Source organism: Saprolegnia diclina, assembly GCF_000281045.1.
Source record: "Saprolegnia diclina VS20 unplaced genomic scaffold supercont1.6, whole genome shotgun sequence".
Lineage (NCBI taxonomy): Eukaryota > Oomycota > Saprolegniomycetes > Saprolegniales > Saprolegniaceae > Saprolegnia > Saprolegnia diclina.
Window position 1 is genome coordinate 911,050 of NW_008246073.1, and position 11,107 is coordinate 922,156.

The window sequence follows — 11,107 nt, forward strand, 5'->3', positions numbered from 1 at the left end:
CAAACTCGGAAACTCTGGCTCATTGTCCACTCATGCGCTGGATTCGACGCAATGTGATCTGCATGGTCACGGCGGCGACTCTACACAGGGATCGTGCAACGTCGCCGACGGCCGTTTGCTCTTGTACAGTACATACAGTAGGCAGGCGCCGACTGAGAGAACGAAGTTCATATTGGCATGTGTGGTCTCTAGTAGCGAGCGGGTTCTACGATGCACCGACGTGTGTACGTCGCTCGCGTCGATTCGATGCGACCGTGACACCGGTGTGCGTCTGGCAGTATCCGAATGGACCAATCAGATGGCTGGGATTGAAATCTTGGACAACTAAAAAAAGATAGCGAGAGCGCCGGGATCATTGCGTCGTCGGGTGGCGGCGACATGGACGCCGGTGACAAGGGTTGCAGCGCCAAGCACCGGTCGGGTCGTCGGGCAGTGAGGCAGTGAGGCATAGGCCGGACCGGCGCCGTCGCGACAGCGTGACGACAGCGTCGCGACAACGTCACAACAACGTCGCGACAACGTTGCGACTGGTCATCTCGGCGCCGAGCCGTTGCCGTGCTGGCGAGCGAGGTCCTCCGAAATGGCTTTTTCACACGACAGTGCAACGGCGCTGGACGACGGCAAAAAGCTCGACACTGGCTCGCAAAGTCGAAAAGTCGAGGCGTAAAAGGTAGCAAAGTCGAGGCGTAAAAGCGAGATGGATGGAAGAAAAGGACTTGTATTGACATAGTAGATATTGACGATGCACGAGACGACGAGGAGAGATGCTTAGGCCCAGCCGCCGCCGCCGCCACCGTTGGTGTTGGTGTTGGTGTTGGTGTTGGTGTTGGTGTTGGTGTTGGTGTTGGTGTTGCCGCCGCCACCGCCGCCGTTGAAGAGACCGTAGCCGTTGAGGCAGTTCACGGAGGTGACTCTAGCGATGTTTACATGTGGTGTTTGCGCAAAGTTCCAGAGCCATGCTCTGAAAACTCTCGGCCGAAACTAGAATTTGGGGAGCTGGGCGATCAAGCTGGAGTCCACGAATGGTTGCTGGGGCGTTACGTACTGCATTTGTAGATACGAGTGCCAACCGTTCCCGCCAAAAGCTGTGCGTTGACAGCTTCGCGACGTGGTATGCGCACGAGTAAAAGCGCCGATGGCGTCGAGGCTAAGAACCTCCTCCCCAAGGCTCTGTCCGCGAACGCACGCGAAAGCCGTGCGCGCGATAGTCTCCAGTCGCCACTTAGGTCGCTCCTCTCGATGGCGATCCAGCTCTCGGTCAACCAAATGGTTCGGCGCGTTTTGCTCGTGACAGACACGGCGTTCCTTGGCCACCTCGGCACGAAAGAGCTCGCGGGGGCCGCGCTCGCCAACCTCTGGATCAATGTCCCGTTCAACTTTGTGCAATACGCAATTCCCGCCATCACGATCCTCGGGTCGCACGCGTACGGTGCCGGGGAGCACAAGGAGATTGGCGTCTGGCTGCAAACGTCCATTCTGTTTGCACAGGGTGCGTGCCTTCCTGTCGGGCTCGTGCACCTCTTTGTGGGTCCCCTCGTCGGCCTTTCCATGCGAGATGACGAGACCATCGCGTTTGGCCAACTCTATGGCGACGTGCTCGCCACCGGCCTTCTTCCGCGGTACCTTTACGCCTGCCTCACGGCGTATTTTGCAACCATCAACGTTGTGCAGTCGGCAACAATCACAAGTATTATCGCCATGATCCTCAACGCGCTTCTCAACCAAGTGTTTATTAACGGCATTCCTGGCATATGGGCGGGCATCGGTTTTGTCGGCTCGCCGCTCGCGACTGTCGTGAGCTCGTGCATGCAACTGCTTCTCTTTGGCGTCTACACAATGGTGTGGCGGCGCTACCACGTACCGTACTGGGGCGGCTGGACCCGCGTTGCCGTCGATCAGGCGCATTGGACCAAGTTTTTGGCGCTCGCGCTGCCCTTGGGGGCGTCGTCGGCCGTCGACTGGGCGAGCTTGACCGTTGCGGGCATGGTCCTCGGCACGCTGGACCCGGCCTACTCGGCCGCGAATGCCGTCCTCTTTGGCCTTTTTGGTGTCGTGTACGCGTGCGTGAGCGGCTTCTCGGCCGCGACTCAAATCTTCATGGCCCGCAGCATTGGCATGGGGAGCCTGCCCGATGCGAAAGCGTACCTTGTGCTCGGGATTTACCTCATGGCCGTCATGGTGACGCTGCTGTTAAGTGTATTGGCCGCCGTGCACAAGGCAGTCGTTCGTCTCTGGACGTCCGACCAAGCCGTGCTCGACCTGTGCGATGGCGCAATACTGCCGTTTGGCCTGTGCATTGGCCTCATCTTCTTCCGGTTTCTTCTGAGCTCGGGCGCCAACGCCGTCGAGCTCTCTCGGTATGCGCTGGTCGTCAAAAACGCCGGCGCGTCGCTGCTCTTTATTCCGCTCACGTACCTCTGCGTGTTTGAGTGGCGCTACGCACTGCGAGGGTACTGGGCGGCCAATGCCCTGGGCGAATGCGCCAAGATCGTCCTGCTGGTGTGGCGCCTGGCCAAGCTCGATTGGACTGTTCAAAAAACCAACAGTCGGGACGGCCAGCCACACGTAGGACGCCAAGGAGCACTCATCACCATCCATGTCGCTACTAGTACGGAGAGGGGCCAATAATTCCATCGCCACCCCTAACCACCACCACCACTGACAACAGGGACACGTCTCCTGCGTCCTCCCATCCATGAATAAGAGTTCTTTTCTCCCATATCTTTCGCCTTGACGCGATAGTGCAGCAAGCAGGTCGTCGACACCCACCATATCTTGCCACACGAGACAGACAGGTGACAGTAGTCGCACTCGAGGTGACACATGTCCTTCGCTGCGTACACAACAGCTCGTTTGCTTGTCTAGAAGCACACACGTCGCACCATAGGAAGGAGACGCCGCCCAAGGTTCGATCCCTTGTGCTCCTCGGTCGTTTCTTACGTTTTTTAAGTTAACTGGTTGGCGCTCGGGTCTAGTGGAGCTTTTCCACAGTGGCGACGCCGTCGACACGGGCAATCGCGTTGAGCACGTCGTCGATCGTGCTGTCGTCGTCCGCTTGCAGCGAAAACTCGAGGAGCTGCCCGCGGGTGCTGTGCTGCTGGAGGCCGCACGCAAGAATGCACACGTTACCGCTCGTGGCGCGAATGACCTCGCAGAGCGCGAGCAGCAACGTGTGGTACAACGTCGGGTCGTCCATTACACCGGCTTGCACCTGCAGCAAGTGGACGTTGGCGTCAAACCGGCGCTTGGCCTTGGTCTGCGCATGGCACCACTGCACAACATCTTTGGCCGTCGGGCGCTCGGCCGGCGAGAGCGACACGAGACGGCGGACCAACGCCACAATCTCGGGACTCTGTGGTAACCACTCGGGCGGGATACTGCCGTCGCGCACCTGTCGCAGCGTCACGATGCGCTCCATGGCGGTCCCAAACGGCGCGTGCCCAAGCTCAAAGAGGATCATGCCGAGCGAGTAGAGGTCTGCTTTGGCCGAGTAGAGCTCGCCCGAGATCTGTTCGGGGCTCGCATAGAGGTACGTGCCGACGCCCGCCGTCTTTTCATCGTCGTCGTCGTCCGCGTCGTCGTCGTCTTCTTGGAGCAGTGTCGTCGTCGTCGACGCGCCGGCGTCCGGTAGACCCGTGCTGCCGGCGTACCGGGAGAGGCCAAAGTCGCCGAGTTTGATAGTTTGCACGGCCTCGTCCATGACAAAGATGTTGGCCGGCTTGAGGTCGCGGTGGATAAGGCCAAGCGAATGAACATGCTCGAGCGCCGACGCGATCTGACTAAACACGCGCAGGACGTGGGGGACGTCGACGACCCGGTCGGAGCTTGCGAGGACGTCGGCGAGACTCTTGGCCGAGCAATATTGCATCTGAATGTACAGCCAGTGGTCGATGCGCTCGTTGGTCGTGGAGCGGAGCGTGTCGAGTACTGCCGACCGCGGCTCGTGTGTCGGCCGCGTCAGATCGCTCTCCGACCACTGCGCCATCGACGCCGACGCGTCATTGCTGTCGTCGTCGTTGGGACTGGCCTCCCACTCAAAGCCACCGTCGTCGTCGTCGTGAAGGTGCGGCGCCGGGGCATACAGCGAGTCGCGACTCGCATCGTCATCGTCGTCGTCGTCGTCGTCGTCGTCGTCGCCAATGTGAAAGAACGTCGTCCGCTTGGGACGCTGGCGGGTCGACGGCGAGTCATCGTCGTCGGACGAGAAGCGGCGCTGAAGTATGTTGCCTTTCGAGTAGTCGGTTGTCGACGACATCCAGCGCGGACTCGACGCGTCTTCGGAGCTCGCGGCAAAGCTTACCGAGTCGGCCTCCCCGAGCTCTTCGAGCCACGCCTAATCCGAGACGCGCGTCAACATGACGCGCCAGAAGGAGGCACTCTCTACCTGGTAGTAGCGCACAATGTACGAATGATCGAGCCGAGCGAGGATTTTGACTTCGCGCAAAAACTAGCACACTTCAAAGTGACGACGACGTGTCAGCAGCGCGTACCTTCTCGAGCGTCTCTTTGGTCTGGTGCTTGAGGCAGAGACCGATGCGCTTGACAGCGTAGCGACGGCCATCCAGTCGGTTCTCAGCAAGAATGACTTGACCAAACCCGCCCTTCCCAAGGACCGAGAGCTCGTCAAACTCGTTGGCGAACCGCCCGCGACAAATGTACGGCAGCACTTTGCGAAAGTCTTGGTCCAGCACGACCGTCGTGGTTAGCGTCGGTGTCATCGGTGCCAACGACGTGCTGGACGTCGGCGGCGTTCCGGTTGCATGCAAGGTGTCGCTCTGAGCTGACCGTTGCGACGCCTCCGACTCGTCCGTCGAGAGGCGGTGCCCGAGCTTGAGCTCGGGCATCTTCCATTTCGATGGCTCCAACGGGAAGCCGCCAAACGAGACCGACCGCTGGATACGACCCGGCGACATGGTCACGAGCGACGGTAGGTGCACGTCGTCCTCCGTGTGCATGCGAAAGAGCGTTGGACTGCCGAGGAACGTCGCGGTCGGTGAGCCTTTGGGCGACATGCGGGGCGACGCTTTGGGCGCCGACGGCGGTGTCGGCGTCTCAGCCATCGGCGACAACGGTGCCGACGGTGTCTTGGACCGCCAGTAGTACAGGAGAAGTGCAATGCCCAGCGCCACCGAGACAGCCATGACGCAGATCCATAGCATGCTGTTGGACGAGATGAAGACGCCTTGCTTGCCGTCGATGACGACCGACTGCCACGGCCGCCGGCCCGTGTAGTTGATGCTTTTCGAGGACGTTGGGCGTGGGGGCGGCGACGACGGCAGCAGGTACATTTGGCCTGCGACGCGGCCCACAACAAGGTCGTCTTGCGTCGGGCTCGGCTCGCAGACGTTGTCGAGATCGGTGATCGCGTCGGTCTCGGCGTCCAGCGGGCACGCCTCGTCGTCGTGGGAGTCGTCCTTGAGCGTCAGCGACCAGTCGTAAAACTTGACGCCGTAGTGCGGCAGCATGCCGTAGACCATGGTGAGCGCGCCATTGGCGTCCCAGGACCACAGCAGCGCGTGCGAGTGCGGGTCGTAGATCGAGAGCGAAGTGCCGGCGTCGCTGCGCGACACGTCGATGTACGGGCTTCGATACGCCGGTGACGGACCGCGCTGGCACGTGGCGTGTGACGCAAACTGTACAAAGTACTCGGACACGGTGACGCACTTGAAATCGGTCGTGTCGAGGGCGTTGACCATCTTGGTCGTGACGTCGACGCGCCCAAAGAGCATGCGCGCCGTCGGACCGTCGTCGTCGTCGTCGTTGAGGAGCACAGACGGCGCGTCGGGCGAGAAGAACGGGTGCATCTGGCCCGTGTGCGCGTCGAACGTAAAGAGCTTCTGCGTCTTTTCAGCCACAAACACCACGTCGGCGAGTTCGGGGCTGCCGCGGACGCGGAGCGGCGTCTTGGCCTGTAGCAGCTCGTCGGTCGAGAGCTCGACTTGCTTCCACTGCTGCGCATGCTTCTCGTAGTGGAACAGCCCGCCGTTTGCGAGATTGGGGAGGAAGCTATGCTCGGCCGACCAGGACGACGCCAGCGCCACATCTGTCGCCGGTGCCGCGCCATTCGCGCCAATCGAGCGTGGAATGCGCGGGTGCAAGGCGCCGCGCAGCAACTCGGGGCGGCAGTTGGTCACGAGCGGGCCGCCCGAGTCGATCGAGTTGATGACTTCGCCCGTCCACGCGTCAAAGGCGACGAGCTGGCCGCTCACATGGCCTGCGAGCAAGATGGCTCGGTCGCGCACGTCGACGGCCTCGAGGCTACATGCGGCGCGTTGCAGGAGCGCGGCGCCGACGAGCCAGACCAAGCGGCTCATGCTCAAGGAAACCTTGTTCTTGCCAAAAACAGCTCGCCGTATTTATTTGCCCGTGAAAAACTGCACCGGCGCGTGCGATTGGCCCAATTTAACGCGGATGCGCCAATCCGCTGCGTCATCCAGCGCCACGCTGCGTCATCCAGCGCCACGCTGCGTCATCCAGCGCCACGCTGCGTCATCGACGTATCCTTAGTCGACCTCGAGCTCGCCCATTGCTTGCTGTCCACCTCGGTCGCTGCGCCGCTTGGACGCCGTCGCGACGGGCGCCATCGGGTGACGAAGCAACACGTCAGCGCTGGCGAACCAAGGGCCACCACGTGGCACACGCCGAAACCCTCGTTCGTGGAAACGCGAGCCGACCAGCCAATTACATTGCGGTGTACCTACCGCCGCTGCTCCCACGGCCGTCGCGGCTCGTCCCTTGCGTATCTACCGTCCGCGCTGGTCGTTGTCGGATCAGACACTGCGGTGGAGATATACGCTCCGGCATGAGGCGGGCCACGGTGTTCCCGGTGGAGTTGAAGTGGCATGCATGGGCTACCGCAAGGTTCACGAGCACGGATGGCATAGTAGCTCTGGACGTCAACACGGCGGCGTAGAGGCTGCATCGCATTGAGGCTGGGTGGTACCGTTGGCGTGACGCCTGGACGGATTCGGACCGGCGGTGGGCGGCGCCGGCAACGTTGTGGGTGTGTACACACTACCGCAGCAGAAGGACTGTTAGGGTCCATCATTTAGGTTCCAGTTCATGGGCCTTGGATGCATTGCTGTCCTCGCCACGCCTCTGGTGCAGACGCATGTCGGTCCGGGACATAGGTAGGACCCTGTGCTACGTGGTCGTACGACTCTGCGCTCCTGTCGATACATTTGTTTCTTGTTGTCGCACGTGTTGTCGACAAGTTGTACTTGCCGACCAAAGGTCCAACTGATATTGATGCCATGGGATTGGACAAAATCTATCGCGTCTTTTTAACCAATCAAATCGAGTGGATTCATAGCGGACAAAAACACGACAGAGCGCCATGCAGCCGTTCCTTCGCGCGACGACGCCGCTGCGGTCTCTGGCGCGTGGCCGCGTGGCGATGCATGCAATGGCCGACGGCCTTGGGCTGCAGCGCGCGGTGGCCGCCCACATGCAGCAGGTCTTCCCGGACGGCCTCGCCCGCGCGCTGGACCAGTCGGACCGCCATGGCACGCCGACGCTCCACGGCGAGTCCTTTGAGAAGGCCAAGACGATCCTCAAGAACCCCAAGAACCAGCGTGCGCTGCGTGACGCCTACCACAGGCTTGGTTCTCAATGCGATGATAGGCTTTTTGTGGCAGGAGGCGGCTCGCTTGAACGCATCGCACCAATCGAGCATCGTCCTGGACGTGCTGTACGCCAAGATCTTTGCGCGTAAACCCACGTACCTCCCGCGCACGACCAGTCTCTTCTTACAGCAGGTGCTGCTGGCGGCGCTGGCGACGTCGAACGCGGCGACGGCCGTCGACGCGCTCGTGCAGCTCGCGGCCTTGGACGCCGACCTCGTCCCCCATACTGTGCGAACGCTCTCGGTCGACGCCGTCTTGCGCCTTGCACTCGAGTCCGCGCCGCATCTTGTGGCCGACATTGCGCCGCTCCTGGCACCGCTGCACGTGACGCTCGAGACAGCGATCGCGCCTGCCGTCTTGCGCGCGCTCTTCGATGCAAGGGCGTACGCGACGCTTCTCGATGTGGCCGCGTCCGCACCCGGGCCGCTTCCGCTCTCCACGCATGCCAACGTGCTCGTAGCCATGCTCCGTGCTGGCCACGCCATCGACCACGTCCAACGCCGCTACGTGGACCTCGTCCAGGGCGCGTTCGCCGATGCGTCACAAACCAACGTCCTCGGCTTTCTCCTCATCCACGCGTGTACGCAACAGCAGTACGACGTGGTCGCAGACGTGCTCGCGTTTATGGAGACGCATGCGTATGTGCTGCCCATCGACGAAGCCCTCGTGCTGTACCACACGCTCCTGCCATCGTCGCGTCCAGTATCTGGTACGTCAGGACGCCGTCGTGGATACGACTCGATGACATTTTCGTTCATCGCTAGAGCACTGTTTGGTCGAGCTCCTCGAGGCGTACCCGACCGTGCTGCCCGCAACGACTCGGACGCTGTCGCTGGCCGTCAGCGCGTCGTCCTTTTTCCAGCACCCAACTGTCGCGACGCGCGTGCTCGACCATGCGCAGTCCCGTGGCATTTCGATTCTGGACGTCGCCTATGGCCACGCGGGGGCGACCGCCGGGCTGCTGCACCGCCACCGCTTCAAAGCTCGCTACAAGGACGACTTTTTAGGTGCCGTTGAGTTGCCGTCTGGTAGCTCACTCGGATCGCGTAGATGGGAAGGTCGCGACGGCCCGCCAAACTGACGTCCACGATGCGGGGTACCACTTTAGTGGCGCCTTGCTCCAGTTCATGTGCGCGCAGAACGCTCACGAGGCGGTCGAGCTGCTTCTCAAGGAGCTGCAGTACTACCACTTGGAGGCGACCGAAGACGACATGAGTAGCGTGCTTCGCAGTCTCCAACCGCACTGGAGCCTCTACTCGCTCTACAAAGCGTACCCGCGCGTGGTCAAGAACGCTCCGGTGGCGCTCACCCGTGGCGTGGCCGACCTCTTGCGGATTCGCCCAAGCGGCAGTGCGACCGCCGCCGAGATGGACCAAGCCCTGCAGCTCTGGCGCTGCTACGTGTGGACGGAAGCCGTCAAGCTCGACGACAGCGTGTTTGGTCTCTTGACATACGCTGCGCTGCGAGACCAGCAGTCGGCCTCGATCCTCACCGAGGTCGCGACGCAGTACACGCAGCAAGACGTTGGTCGTCACCTTGCGACGCTCCACTCGGCCGTGCTACAGCTCTGCGCCACCTGCAATGACGCACGCACAATGACAACGTTGCTCCAGCAGCGACCCGCGGGCCTCCCGCCTCTCAGCGACGTGGATGTTGACTACGTGCTGGAGACGATGCCACCGACCGAGGTCTCGGTGCTTGCCTTTCTGCGCAGCTTGCCGCACGGCGTTTTGCCGTGGACGAGTCCGCGGTTGCTGAGCCGTGCGTTGGTGGCCGCGCTCTCGGCCCGCCACGCCACTGACGCGATCGAGGTCCTTGGCCGCGCGATTGACTCTAACGTCGAACTCAGCGCCGAGGCGTGCCGAGCGTGCGCACTTGTGGTCCAAGACGACTCGATCGATGCGTCGTTCCGAGTCGATGTCCAGCTCTCGATGGAGATGCTTTGGGCTTCAACGACGGACGCCTCGATCCGCGCCATCCTCGAGCGCTGTGCGTAATGGCTTTTAGAATAGAGATATGTCCTCGTCCGACAAGGCGCTTGAGAGGCTTGGTGGACGCCAGCCATTGTGGTTGAGCCCACGATGACATGCAACCAGAGCTTTCACGGTCGGTGCAAAGCTACGGAAGCACTTCTATCGTAGCAACAGATACACCGGCGCAAGGACGACGTCCGATGCTTGGCAATGCAAGACGAGTCGCGCCAACTCGATCTCTATGTCCTCTCTCGACTGCCAGTGTATGGCACACTCGCTCGTGGAGACGCTGAGACGCTCTCTATGGTGTCCAGTCGCAAGGGTTGCTGTTGATAGACCCTTGCGAGTCGGTTGGCACGCAAGAACATTGCCGAGGTGGGGTGTTGCTTGCGTCCATCAGAGCTAAGACGCTTCAACGCAGGACATCGACGATGGGCCAGTGGTGTCGCCCGCTGCATTCCGGACCAGCTAGCTTGGTGCGTGAGCCAAACGAAGCTCTCTCCGTCGTCGGATCGGCTCGAAATACCAGGTACGCTCGATTGCCTTACGGCTTGGCGCCAACTAAGCTTATCTCCTTCATACCTTGGCTTCATGGTTGGCCGCAATGCGATACGAGCCTGGTCAGCAGCTCCTTATGTCCTCCTCCAGAGATTTCCATGTAGTGAACGAGCTCGCTGGCCGATGCAAGGGCAACTTGGGCCACACAATCTTGTTTGCAAAAGATCAAGTTGCTGCCGTCATGTCGCCACGCGTCTACACGTCCTGGGGATCCTAGGTACATACTGCGTGCGTCGGTCGTGTCTCGGCTGCATCGAGAGCCTCACGAGCTCGTTGGGTGACGCTACTTCTACACTGCAGGCTCGAGCTGGAGGGCGTAGCAGTGCTTTTCGCCTTGAATGCCAATCGGCGCATACCCGAGCGCAGCAAGGAACGGCGGCATGTGCGGGAAGCGGGCGGGAAACGTATTGACAGTGAGGCGCTCGTGGTCGCCGCCAAAGGTGCTACGGCAGTGCTGAAACAAGCGCCGCATGACGCCTTGGCGCCGTGCGCACGGATGCGTCGCAGCGATCCACACGTGCATGGTCTTTGCAGACGTTGCATGGGCATGCACAAAGACAAAGCCAAGCACACTGCCGTCGTCCGATGGCACGTAGAAGATGCGCCCATGCATCACCTGGCGACGGCGGCGCCATTCGGCGAGGCCATGTTTCTCGTCGTCGTCGCCGCCAAAGACGGCCGCCGAGACGGCAAAGACCGTCTCGACGTCGGCGTCGGTCTTGGCCTCGTCGATGCGCATCCTTCGATAGCTGCTTCGATGCGCCTGTTTCATCGTTTGCGTAGGGCCCCGACCCTCGTCTGCACCTTTTTAAAAAGTCTTTGTTTTTATTATCCCTACAAAGAACCACAACGAACGCAGCCGATCGTTTAAAATATACCACCCGGGGTCCCACTTGAAGAAGCCCACCACGTGGCACGCTGAATCTTCTTGGTATCCGGATACGTCCATAC

General features: G+C 61.2%; 5 protein-coding genes across 5 annotated transcripts; 2 read left to right on the plus strand and 3 right to left on the minus strand.

Moving 5' to 3' along the window:
* Positions 1-703: 703 nt before the first annotated feature.
* SDRG_02804 (hypothetical protein) lies at positions 704-1,050 on the minus strand (the record flags this gene model as incomplete). The annotated part of the gene is made up of 2 exons (XM_008608406.1): positions 704-913; positions 1,046-1,050. 2 exons carry the CDS (start codon positions 1,048-1,050, stop codon positions 769-771), a joined length of 150 nt encoding a protein of 49 aa, XP_008606628.1. The 3' UTR covers positions 704-768.
* A 16-nt stretch (positions 1,051-1,066) lies between these two features.
* Positions 1,067-2,719, plus strand: SDRG_02805 (hypothetical protein). The gene has a single exon (XM_008608407.1). The coding sequence runs from the start codon at positions 1,114-1,116 to the stop codon at positions 2,626-2,628; it is 1,515 nt and encodes a 504-aa protein (XP_008606629.1). The 5' UTR covers positions 1,067-1,113; the 3' UTR covers positions 2,629-2,719.
* Positions 2,720-2,876: 157 nt separating this feature from the next.
* On the minus strand, positions 2,877-6,385 carry SDRG_02806 (PEK protein kinase). Its single transcript, XM_008608408.1, has 3 exons — positions 4,491-6,385; positions 4,385-4,447; positions 2,877-4,333 (listed from the first exon to the last, which is right to left on the minus strand). The coding sequence occupies exons 1-3, from the start codon at positions 6,312-6,314 to the stop codon at positions 2,972-2,974; spliced, it is 3,249 nt and encodes a 1,082-aa protein (XP_008606630.1). The 5' UTR covers positions 6,315-6,385; the 3' UTR covers positions 2,877-2,971.
* Positions 6,386-7,277: 892 nt separating this feature from the next.
* SDRG_02807 (hypothetical protein) lies at positions 7,278-9,668 on the plus strand. The gene is made up of 4 exons (XM_008608409.1): positions 7,278-7,574; positions 7,624-8,334; positions 8,390-8,632; positions 8,676-9,668. The coding sequence occupies exons 1-4, from the start codon at positions 7,337-7,339 to the stop codon at positions 9,620-9,622; spliced, it is 2,139 nt and encodes a 712-aa protein (XP_008606631.1). The 5' UTR covers positions 7,278-7,336; the 3' UTR covers positions 9,623-9,668.
* A 605-nt stretch (positions 9,669-10,273) lies between these two features.
* On the minus strand, positions 10,274-10,965 carry SDRG_02808 (hypothetical protein). Its single transcript, XM_008608410.1, has one exon. It carries the CDS (start codon positions 10,926-10,928, stop codon positions 10,446-10,448), a length of 483 nt encoding a protein of 160 aa, XP_008606632.1. The 5' UTR covers positions 10,929-10,965; the 3' UTR covers positions 10,274-10,445.
* Between the last annotated feature and the right edge of the window lie 142 nt (positions 10,966-11,107).